Source organism: Pelodiscus sinensis, chromosome 29 (assembly GCF_049634645.1).
Source record: "Pelodiscus sinensis isolate JC-2024 chromosome 29, ASM4963464v1, whole genome shotgun sequence".
Lineage (NCBI taxonomy): Eukaryota > Metazoa > Chordata > Testudines > Trionychidae > Pelodiscus > Pelodiscus sinensis.
The window spans coordinates 14,892,603-14,905,074 of record NC_134739.1 but is presented as its reverse complement, the minus strand read 5'-3'; the positions used below and the strand labels follow the sequence as shown (position 1 = coordinate 14,905,074).

General features: G+C 43.0%; 1 protein-coding gene across 7 annotated transcripts in view; it reads left to right on the top strand.

The window, feature by feature from the left end:
* The window catches only part of SPOP (speckle type BTB/POZ protein), a 43,243-nt gene that overhangs the window by 13,820 nt on the left and 16,951 nt on the right, over positions 1 to 12,472 (top strand). For 6 of the 7 annotated variants that reach the window (XM_075911544.1, XM_075911545.1, XM_006120440.4 and 3 more), the window contains 4 exons: positions 8,220 to 8,362; positions 9,948 to 10,069; positions 10,508 to 10,659; positions 10,753 to 10,880. In XM_075911544.1, the coding sequence (XP_075767659.1) occupies positions 8,285 to 8,362; positions 9,948 to 10,069; positions 10,508 to 10,659; positions 10,753 to 10,880 (480 nt within the window). In that variant the 5' untranslated portion in view covers positions 8,220 to 8,284. Of the gene's footprint in view, positions 1 to 1,040; positions 1,097 to 8,219; positions 8,363 to 9,947; positions 10,070 to 10,507; positions 10,660 to 10,752; positions 10,881 to 12,472 lie in introns of all 7 variants that reach the window. The other variant, XM_075911546.1, reaches the window with a different exon arrangement.

Sequence of the window (12,472 nt, the reverse complement as noted above, 5' to 3'; positions counted from 1 at the left end):
ATTGGGCTTGTTTAGTTTGGAAAGAAGACTTGGGGTGGACATTATAGTGGTTTTCAAGTATCTAAAAGGGGTGTCATAAGGAGGAGGGAGAAAACTTGTTCATCTTGGCCTGTGAGGATAGGACAAGGAGTACTGCACAAAGGGATCTAGGGGTCATAGTGGAACACAAGCTAAATATGAGTCAACAGTGCACTCTACTGATTAGGCTTCAACTGGCATACGGTGTCCATTTTAGGAAATATAGAGAAACTGGAGAAGGTCCAGAGAAGAGCAAACAAGTGATGCAAGTTCTAGAAAACATGGCTCATGTGGAAATTTGAAAGAATTAGGTTTGTTTAGCCTGTAAAAGAGAAAACAGATGACATGACAGCAGTTTCAAGTATCTAAAAGGGTGTTACAAGGAAAAGGGAGAAAAATTGTTCTCCTTAGCCTCTGAAGACAGGACAAGCAGTGGGCTTACATTGCAGCAGGGGAATTTTAAGTTGGACATTAGGAAAAGTTTAACTGTCAGGGTGGTTAAACACTGGAATAAATTGTCCAAGGAGGCTGTGGAATCTCCATCTCTGGAGATATGTAAGAGTAGGTTAGACGGACATCTATCAGGGATGGTCTAGACCAGTGTGTCTCACCTTTTATTTATATAGTACACCTTTTTAAAAAAATAAAGAACCCCCAATACCTATAGTTTTCAGACACACAATTTTTATTTCTACTATTGCAACACATTTGTTTAAACAACTTAATCGTAGCTGGGTGAGCGATTATAATTTTTGTACTTTTTACACCCAAAAATTTCAAGCGCAGTAAAACTTAAAACAAAAATTCAGTTCTCTCCACATTTCATTTGTGTTCATGTACCCCCCCCAGCCTTCTCTCGAGTACCCCTAAGGGGACTTGTACCACTGGTTGCGATACACTGGTCTAGACAGTGCTTGGTCCTGCGGTGAGGGCAGGGGACTAGACTGGACTTTGATGACCTCTCGAGGTCCCTTCCAGTTCTAGTATTCTATGATTGAGACTCAGTTTCATGTCTTTTGTAGGATCCTGGACTCTGCCTGGGCTCCTGGAATCAGAAAGAAATGCTGTCAACTTGCATGTACTGTATTCCCATCCCCTAAGTATTCATAACTCGTGAATCAGTCTGCCTATCCCTCAAAAGGAGAATGACTTGTTGAAATCACAGATTTCACTTGGGGATCTTTTAATTTGACATCTGGTGTTTGAAGTATTTGGCTGAACTTGGGACACATTTCTTAGCTCTTTTCCACAAACCTTGAGACAAAGTTTTCCTTTTAAAAAAAGAAAAAGAATGCTGAGATTCTCTTCTAATACTGTGCACCAGCAAACAAGTCAATCTACTAAATCAGAGCAGTCAGTTAATCATGGCACATGAGCTGTCAAGTAGTGAAGTTCCCATATCTGGTTTAATTCTAATCAGGTGGGTGGGACTTTCTAGGGGGGGGGGAAATCCCCAATTATCAGGAGGCTTGTGATCAAATCAGGAGAGTTGGCATCATGATATCTAGTCATTTTCACAAAACGAGTCAATAGTTTCACAGTTTATACCCGTGAAAGGGACATCTCTGCACACATCTCCCTCCCTCCCATTTCCCATCCCCACCCGTGGAGCAGGGATTTACTCTAGTCTTGCTGTATGGCCTCTGGAGGCAGCAGCGGCTTCCATGAGTTTTTATTCACCCAGGAGCAGCAGATGGGGGCCCAAGGGATGTGTGGGGTGAGTGCACGGGCCAGCAGGAGGGACCAGGAGATACACAGTGGAGGTGGAATAAGTGGAGGCCTGCGAAAGGGGGGTGCCCACTGGCCTGCTATGAGGATTGGCCCTAAGGTAAATTGAATTTGAGACTCCTGCTTTAGGACAGATTTTGAAAGAAACAGTGAAGACATGGAGGTAAATGGGAAACTAGATAAAATGCAATGTTGGCTTACTGAAGTTTGGGGGGGGGGGAGATCTGGACGAGGAAAATGTGGTAGATCTAATCTAGCTTGACTTCCATAAAGCATTCTTATAGTACCACATTGGTGGTAATTATTTAAGATGAAGAAAATAGGCATTAATACAAAAACTGCAAGGTGGGTGAAGAAATAGCTAAAGAGCAGATAACAGTGGGTTCTGCTGAGCTGAGAATCCTCCGTTTCGAGGGAGCTTACTAATGTAATTCCTCTGCATGCAATATGGTGGCAGGACTCTTCTGCTAATTTACCTTAACAGGTATTAAACTTAACCCAAAAAAACTTTTTTAGCTTTTTCCTGGAGGAGAAAAAATGAACCCAGGAAACCCCATAAAATGTTTATGATATTAAATACTCTTCATTTTCATAAACATTCCTCAAATGTGAGAGCGCTCACAATGACAAGCTTGCACTCCTATAAGCGGAACATATAATGTAGTTCCCTGTCTGCTAGCAAGCTAAACCAACCACTCTTGTTTCTGGCACTTGACACCAAATCCCTTTACTGATTTTTAATTGGGCTTTTCAGGGCACCCCTTATTACAAATTCTTTTGACAACACCAGTCTAAGGTGCTAAAACATGCTGAGTTGACTGGAATGTTTGAGTGTGTACAAATTAAAATGTTCAGCTGTCTGTGATTTTTGTACTTGCACAATTTTCCACCATCTTTATTCAGCAACTTGAGACAAATTTCTGCATAAATATGTATCTGCATTGTACAGTTTGCATCTTCTGTTAAAAATAATTCAGAATTTTTTCTTATGAGCCATGTTTCATCTTTCTTTGTTTGGACTCAACTTTTGACCTTTGTACAATAGAACCTCCATTACAAACACCAGAGTTACAAACTGACCAGTCAAGCACACACCTTATTTGTAACCCGCAGTATGTAATCAGGCAGTAGCAGGGACTTAAAAAAAACAACCCAAAATACAGGCACTCCCCATGTTACAGACATCTGCACATAGAAACAAAAGCTCACCTGCTGCCTCAGGGAACAGGCAAGAAGCGCAGGTGGTGGTGGGCAGCGCAAATGCTGACTGGAGGAGCAGGGAATGGTCACATAGCCAGTGGCTAGAGAGAAGTTGCGCTTTGAAGGGTAAACTGCCACTTCTCTCCAGCCACTGACTGCCCCCTGCTCCTGGTTACTTGGGGCTGGGTGCAGTTCGTGGGGAGAGAGGAGTGGCAGACGGGATGGGGCTGGCTGCAGGAGCTGGCACAGAGCCCATGCAAGTGGGGAGGGAGGGGAGAAGAGTGAGTGGCTGGGAAATGCCCAGAAGTCCCCTTCAGAATCTCCACCTGCCTCATCTTGCTCTAATTAAACTTGCCTTTCCTCAAGCAACAGCATTCAAGATTAAATAAACTATTTCTACTAATTTTCATTGCAGATATACAGTATTTCAGCTACATTATGAGTTAAATAGGCATTTGTGGACTAGCCTGGGAACCTTACTACCATTTATGACATTGTTTCTATGGGAAAATGTGTTCTGAGTTCCAAGCAAAATAAACTTTTGAAACATAACCTGTTTGTAAATTGGGGACCTCCTGTAAACAAGTACAGTACTGTGCAAAACATAGACTACTGAAAAAAGGGGGGGGGATCTTAAAAGATTTGACAGTGTAATAACTGTTTTTAATGCTTATTTAATTTAAATGAAAGTGACTTTTTCTTATGCATAATACAGCTTTGAAACTTTACTACGGCAATTTCAGTTGTAAACTTTTGAAAGAGCAACCATGACATTTTGTTTAGAATTATGAGTGTTTCAGTTAAACACCTCAGGAATTGAGGTTGTTTATAATGCTGAGGTTCTACTGTATTGAGGATCACTCTCGTTGGCCAAGTAACAGATCTCCATAGTTCATTTTAATTGCTTTTTATATTTTTATCCTTCTGTGGTTCTAGTTTTGATAAAATCAAGCAAGACTTCTGCTGAGACTCAGGTAGATCACAGGCTGATGACACTACTATCTGATCCCTCCAAAACTAGTTTCAGTTGCTCTTTCAAATGTAGAACCTCTCCATGGAATTGCTGCTTGTGTGAGAAATGCTATGTTTTAATCTAAGTGGTCCACATTGTCAATGCACATTGCAGCATACTTATGGCTGTTAAATAGACTCCATCTTCATGAGAATTCCTTTGAATGTCACAAGAAAGCAGGGACATCAGTCCTCCTTTTTCCAGCTGATGTCAGTTACACAATTTGAACATTCACAGCATGCTGTAGGACTGTTAGGCGTGTTGAGAAAATAAAGACTAAATAATGCCAAGCATGCATAAGCCTGAAGATTAGGTTTATTGCAATTATTATTAATAATGGTTATTATATTAGTGCCTAAGGACAAAAAGGGTGCCTATTATGCTGGATACTGTACAAACCAGAAGCACAGAGTTTGTTTTCACTATGCAATCAATTTAAGATTTTTACTATACCTTTCTTTGTGGGTTTTGCACATAATCAATACTATTGCAAAGAATATAAATTCTCCTATAAAAATCGCTGTAGCTGTTTTTGATCAATTATCTTGTGTTAACAAGCATGCTGTTTCTTTTATTAATTCACTTTCAAAATCGGTCAGTGGACCTGCAAATTTAAATCTTCCCAGAGGAATGAGTTTTGGACAAAAGTGCTTTATTTAAATTGCTCATTTTGTTCTACACTGAGGATGATGCTGTTGACGTTTTTAAAAAATTGTAACTTCCTTATGTCCAAGTCATTTGCCTTTCATTTGGTGGTTGGGTTTTTAGTAGTAAATCACTGATTTTTGTCTCATTTTGGATGTCAAATGTGGCATACACTACTACTGAATGCAACAAATGTTGAAGAGCTGCTGGAAGCTTGGAATAGGGACTTAAATTATTATGTTGGTTGCCTCTGATTACAACAGTGACAGTAAACATGTCTCACATGAGGCTCATCAAACATGTCCGGGTTTTGCTCATCCCCTTTAGTAAATGGTTTTTCTATGGTACATTTTATCCAGAAGAAGTTAACTTTCTGCACTTCTTAAAATGAGGAATAGTCAGTCCCCCTTTAAGTTTTTTTTATTTAACAGCACTTGATAGTGTTTATATTTTACATTGCAAAAGTGTGTTGAGTGCAGTAGAATGCACTTTTTAACAATCTGTTAGTTGTTAACCAGCAAAATAGTTTCTATTCTGTCTGAGCGTTGCGGGTAAGTGGAGGACAGGTGCACATGGCTGCAGCTGGTGAAGGAAGTGCTAGCGCATACTTTCCTTGTATAGAGTCGTGCAGACTTGCCTGTTGCTAGTGATTGACATGTCCCAGCGCTTCCTTCCCTGGCTGCAGCCCTGCAGATGTGCCTGCAGCTAGAAAGAGTGACTGTGAGAAAGGGGGCAGTGAGGTTTGGTGGGGTGCATCCCAAGGACGGCATATCCCAGCTTTTCCTTCAAGGGCTGCTGGGATTTGCCAAACCCAGGGTCCAAGTGCAAGAGCAGGATGCAGCACAGGGAGGTATTGAGCATCCCTTTGATCTTCAGCATCTCCTTTGGCTCCTCTTCCCAGTGCTGCCCTACCTGCAGTCTCAAGCAGGTTTGCAGAGCTGCAGCCGGGGAAGATCCATCAAAAAGTTGCCAGGTAGTCTCATGCCTGCTGCCAGTATTTTCCATATTTACTACAATTAGAATGAGAAAACCACATCGTCATTTCAGCAATATGAAGACAGAAAAATAAAGCCAGCTTTAAATAGGGCATATGAAACCACAGTTCTGACCACCACCTAGAAGTTTATAGATCCTTGCAAAGCAAGTCCTTGTAACATTTCCCACCCCCACCCCTTGTGAACATTCAATAACAATTGTCCAGTCACTATTACCTCCATCCTTTTTCTTTAAACTACTTGATAGTTGTATAACTTCCTGTTTTTTAATAAGCATAAGGACCCCTGTAATTTCACTACCACTCCTCTCATAATTTTTCAGAATAGCTTTCATTCAGAGATTGAAATTAGATCTCACTAGAGATGTGAACGACTAGTTGACTATCGATAAGCAAATGCTTATTGGATCGTCACAAGCTTGTTGACTAGTCACTCCTCACCCCCCTTTGCTGCCTCTATCAGAAAGAGGCAGCAAAGCAGGGGAAGAAGGGTGTACTTCAAAGTGGTATCGCTGTGTGGAGCCTAGGGCCAGACCCTGGGTTCCACACAGCACTGCTGCTTTGAAACACTGCTGCAGGAGCCCGGGCTCCCGGAACATTTCAAAGCAGCAGCATCTCTCAGAGCCCAGAATCAACTGGGAACTCCCCAGTTGATCCCTAGTTCCACGCAGCGCTGACGCTTTGAAATGCCAGGAGGAGCCTGATGCTGGGGGACCCTAGTTAGTTGGGAGGGTTTGTTTTTTAAAAAAGGGCACCAAAACTTTATCTCATAAGGATTTCCAATAGTACGTGCATTTCAATGTTTTATTTTTAATACCAGAAACAATAAGATCTAGGGATGTTAAATTGCGGGTAATTGACTATTCAACTAGTCGATAGGGCATCTCTGCCTTTGAATTGTAGAAACAGCCCTAGGGCTGTTGCTACACTTTAAAGGCGAAAGTGTCACGTGAAGCTCAGGGTCAGCTGGGGACTCCCCACTGACCCCGGGCTCCATGCGGCACTGCTGCTTTGAAATGCTGCAGGAGCTCGAGCTCCCGCAGTGGCATTTCAAAGCAGCAGCACCACGTGGAGCCCAGGATCTGGCCCCAGACTCTATGCTAGGGATGTGAAATATCGGTTAATTGAACAGTCGAGTAACCTCATGAATTCTTATCGGTTACTCAACTATTCTATAGTAACCTGGTGTGGAACCAGCAGCCAGTGTGCTCTCTCCCCACCCCTGAAGAGCCCCTGCCACTCTGTGCTGCTGCTTCTGTATCAGAGGCACAGTGGGGGTAGGTCCTGGACCCCAGCGCAAGCAGGGATTGAGCCCGGCTGCTGGCCAGCCTGCTAAAAAAGAACTGGCAAGGGAGGGGAGGAATGCGTGTAGTCTATAGCATTAAGCTATAAGCTTTTGCTTATCTATTGACTACACTATTATATCCCTACTCCATGCAGCACTGCTGCTTTGAAGTACTTCCTTCTTCCCCCACACCTTGCTGCCTTTTTATGATAGAGGCAGCAAAGTCGGGGAGCGACTAGTTGACAAGCTTGTCGACTATTTGATAAGCATTTGCTTATTGGATAGTCAACTAGTCCTTCACATCCCTCTCAGCAACCAGTAAAGCCAAGCCCCACAATTGGAATAAGTTTGGGCTGTGTACTAGCTTGTGTATATTCTTCTGAGATTGCTGTATAACAGTTTAGGAATGTGCCAAAATCAAAATGCGTAAATGTCAGGGACCTTCATCAAAGACCTGAGAAGAACAATAATAAAAGCAAGTCAAGTAGGGAGTGCCCTAGTTTGATTTGGGGTTAGGGTTCTGTATTCTGGGTTTGTTCCCATTAAGTGTTCGTATATTGAAAGGAGAAGTGAATATGGTCTTTGTCTCTAATTTCCTTCTTTGTGATCCGATGTCTATACTGCAGTCAGAAGTGTAATTACAGCTTGGGTAGACATCCCTGTGCTAGCTTTTCCCATAGCTATGCTGTTAAAAATAGCGGTGTAGATATGCTGGCACAGACTTCAACGTGGGCTATACAAGCAAGCCAAGGACCCTGGGTATGAAGCTGTTGCCAGTGCATCCACATTGCTATTTTAATAGTACTAGTGCTGGCATGTTTGCTCAAGGTGTAGTCACACTGTCAATGTAGTGGGCTTCCCATGCACTCTGGCTTCCACCAGTTCCTTCACGCCGCGCTGCTGTCTCTGAGGGAGGCAGCAGCGAGGGTGAGGCAGCTGTGTGGAAGGTGGCACCCCATGCATACTGGCTCCCACCTAACACCCCCCCTCGCTGTATTAGTGGCAGTGGTGGAGCATGTGGCTCTGTGGGAGCTGTATGTGCGGGGAGCTGGAAAAGCCAGCTCTGTGTGCACTGGTTTCCTTCTCCCCCCCCCCCCCCCCGACTCTGATACAGAGGCAGTGGGTGGGGGGAGAGGGGCCTGCATGTAACAGTTAGGATTAACCAATGAGTCCAAGCTCATCAATTAATTGTGTAAAAGGTGACATGTTCACATCTCTAATCTAAAAGTGTTTAAAAGAGGAATGGGCGTCACGTCTTGTTTTGTTTTTATCCTTGAGTAAAATGTCCTGCAAATTCTAATGGAATTGCTCTTTTCTCCTTTTTGGGGGCTCGGTAGGTTGAAGACAGCATAGCTATTTCTTTCGCTGACTTGTGAAATCCTGTTTAATCTTCAAACTGGCGATGTCAAGGGTGCCGAGTCCTCCTCCTCCGGCAGAAATGTCGAGTGGACCTGTAGCTGAAAGCTGGTGCTACACTCAGGTAAATTCACAATGTGCCCAGATGTTCACAGGTTGATAAGATCACACCACACAATAAGAAGCTTGGTGATCTAAACAATTGTAGAGCCCAGGTTTTCAGAAATGAAAGACTAATTACTTTAACTGCCTAAACCATTGCTGCCAGGCCTACAGTAGATTTTAGTTACAAATATTTAGATCACTTCATCTCTAAACTGGATCTTCTATGAATGGAAGCAGCACAGGCTGACTCAGGTCAGAGGAAGTGGGAAGCTAATGTCACTCTGTCTCCACTCTTATGGAACTTCCTGAGGTATATTGAAAAAGTTGAGGTGCTCCATTTTGGAGATGCAGCTATTACAGAATTAGATTCAGTTTTGTTTCCCTTGGGTTACTTTTCACATACAAGAGAGGAGGTCAAGGGCCTTGGTAGAACTCTCCATGGGTTGCTGGGCAGTGCAGTCATAGGTGTAGGTAGAGCAATGTATCTTAATTAAGGATGTTAAGAAGCGGGTAATTGCCTAATTGTGGTGTTGATACAATTTGTATCGACTACACAATTTAAGGGGTCCCTCTGCAGCTTTGCAGCTTAAATGTGGTAGGAGCCACAGCCCAGCTCCTGCTACATTTAAACTGCAGTGGGGGTAGGTCTGGAACCCTGCACAAGCTGGGACTGAGTAGTCCTGCTCTTGTTGGGTCCTGCAGTGCTGCACCTCTGCCTTCCCCGCCTCTCTCCGCACCGAGGAGACAGTGCTGGGGGGAACTAGCTTTTAACATTTTTAAAAATAGTGAATTTTCATTTTTTCAGCTTCTTCAATGTAAACTTACACAGATCTTGTTATTGTAGGGGTCCTAACCAAAAAGGAATTGTGGGGGATTGTAAGATTTTTTTGTAGGGTGGGTGGGTGTGTGTGTGTGTGTGTGTGTGTGTGTGTGTGTGTGTGTGTGTGTGTGTGGTACTCTTACCCTTACTTCTGCACTGCTGCTGACGTGGTGCAGCTTTGAGAGGAGGGTGCTATCCTGCCAGCTGGCTCTGAAAGCAGCACAGAATTAAGGCCAAGTCTACACTGAAGGAGAAAGTAGCTGCAAGATGCACAACTCTAGCTATGTGAATTGTGTTGCTGCAGTTGATCTACCTTGCATCTATTTTTTCCCCTCCCCCTTTGGGGTGGCCCCATAGCAGGAGATTGACGAGAGAAACTCTCCTGTTGACTAGGCTTGATGGGGTGCCTTCAGCATTTAGTTTAGTGGCTCCTTACCAGACCCACTGGTAATTGAACGCCAGATTGACCTCCAGAGTGTCAATCTTCCTGGAAGTGTAGATGTGCCCTGAGAGTGGCAATACCACAGCTGCCCCCAAAATAACCTTGTGACCTCCCTGCAACTTTTTTTTTTTTTTTTGCATCAGGACTCCCAATTTGAGATGCACACGATAGAGCAGTGTAATTTTTATAGGATAGGGTAAAAGCACACACAAGATCAGATTTTATAGCAGGGGACTAGATTTCACAGTTCGTGACTTGTTTTTCATGGCCTTGAATTTGTTAGAACTCCACTCAGTATGCACAGTTATGACCCTGAATTGCTTCTTTGTTTTGAATCTTCAGATTAAAGTGGTAAAGTTTTCATACATGTGGACCATAAACAACTTTAGTTTCTGCCGGGAGGAAATGGGCGAGGTCATCAAAAGTTCAACCTTTTCATCAGGAGCCAATGATAAACTGAAATGGTAAGAAATGTTACAGAAGATACCCAGCATATACAGACAGGAGAGATCAGTTATGTCCTTAGCACACTGGGCGCATACACACTCAGGGAAAAGATATTGTTGCCCTGGCACAGTGTTTGGGTGCATGCAACATACACATCAGCATCTGTCTCTATAGTTTATGGTCTTCAATGTTCTCCATAATAAGTACATAACCCTTTCATGATTTTGAATTGATTGTCTTATAGACAGGTAGGTCCAAAGATATGAATTTAGGCGCTCATATAGGAAATGTAATCTAGAAGAAATATCACACAGTATTCTTGTTATGTTTACCTTAGACAGTGGTCAGTGTAGCAGAATTTATTTGCTGTTCATTTTGTATAAAATTCACTCTTCTATTCAATGCTATGCCAGAAAATAGTTCCTCACATCTCATGCAACTATATGTTTCTACAGGTGTTTGCGTGTGAACCCTAAGGGCTTGGATGAAGAAAGTAAAGATTATCTGTCCCTCTACCTATTACTGGTTAGCTGTCCAAAGAGTGAAGTTCGTGCAAAGTTCAAATTCTCCATCCTCAATGCTAAAGGAGAAGAAACAAAAGCAATGGGTATGTGTAGCTCTTATCTGCTGAGTCACTTGCTTGTGTTTATTGATGCTAACAGCACTAGCATTTGTCTGAACCAACACATCTGTCTTTCAGAGAGCCAGCGAGCATATCGGTTTGTACAAGGCAAGGACTGGGGATTCAAGAAGTTCATTAGAAGAGACTTTCTCTTGGATGAGGCCAATGGACTTCTTCCAGATGACAAACTCACTCTCTTCTGTGAGGCAAGTCTCCTCATCAACTGAAATGGTAGCAATTTTATTGGCTTGAGATGTCACTCTCTTTCAGGATTGGTTTTTAAGAAGTCACAGGTGGCACTCCTGTGGGGGAGGAGGGTTGTCTACGTTTACAGTGCTATATGGATTTTTTTAATGAGTAATTGACTACAATATTGTCATTTCATTTATTTTTGGTTGCTGTGTTTCTGAGGTCACCCGTGGAGGAAGACAACAACAAAACACATTCATACACTCCTTATCATTCCAGTTCTGGTTCTGCCTCGATAACTCATGATTTGACACTCATTGAAATAGTCATCAAGTAGGGTTTTTTGGGTCCCACACACTTGATAATGTAAGTGGGTTAATAAAGACATTTGGTGATGGGGCAAATGCAGTTTGAAGATTCCTAAATGTACCCAGCATACATCACTCTTTACAGTAGAAAAGATTTTTTTTTTTTTAGAGTGATATGTAGTTTTTGATTGATAAATGTATACTTTGCTTGGGTACCTAAGAACTTCATGGAGGGGACAAATTGTTTCACAGAGTAAAATCTGGGATAGCTGTCTGAGTCAAAGGGAGGACTAGTGACTGAATGTTGCCCAGTTCTGTGGGAAAATGTTTCAGCTGGTAGTTACGCAGGAATAATACTCTGAAGGAATGTCAGTGTAATACCTATTCAGTGTTCAGACTGGCCAGATGCTCCCCTTGTGAATGAGAGTGCATTTGAATTTAAAACCCCAACAATTTGGGAACAAGAAGGGCACACAAATATCTTGAAACTGAAAGATGCAGAATGGCCTTTGGAGTTCAAGAACAAGTCACATAAGTAGTATGTTCCTCTGAAGAGGACACAGTAGTGGTAACTAGGGATGTTAAATTTAGATTGACTAATCGAATAGTCAATGCAAATTACTACGGCTGTTGCTACACTTCAAAGGCAAAAGTGCTGCAGTGAGCCCACCGTCAGGCTGCACGTGGCGTTTCAAAGCAGCAGCGCCTCACAGAGCCTGGGGTCAGCAGGGGAGTCCCCATCTGACGCTTGGCTCCACGTGGCACTGCTGCTTTGAAACTCTGCGTGCAGCCTGGGGATACCCCAGCTGGCCCCGGGCTGCACATGGTGTTTCAGGGCGGCACCATGTAGTGCTGCTGCTTTGAAACGCTCCCTAATTGCCTCTTTCTGATAGAGGCAGAAAGGGGGGGAAGTGACTAGTCGACTAGCCTGTCAACTGTCTGATAAGCATTTGCTTGTCTGATAGTCAACTAGTCATTCACATCCCTAGTGGTAACTTTTGTGATCGGTCAGGAACACACTGAACAGCCCCTTGTCCAATCGTGAAAGGCTTGAAATTTGTGTCTATGTATAAAAAGACACATTCTTCCAGAGCCTGTGTTTGCAAGACCAAACAAGTAATCTTTTGCTGTTGACCTCGCTTGTGAGAAATGATTTCCAAGAGAGTTACAAAGAGTACATCCCAAGTGACGCAAGATGGGATGAAGATGGACAGCCCTTGGTGGGTAAAGAACAGGTTAGGAACTATTTAGAAAGGCTAAACGTACACAAATCCATGGGTCCAGACTTAATGCATCCGAGG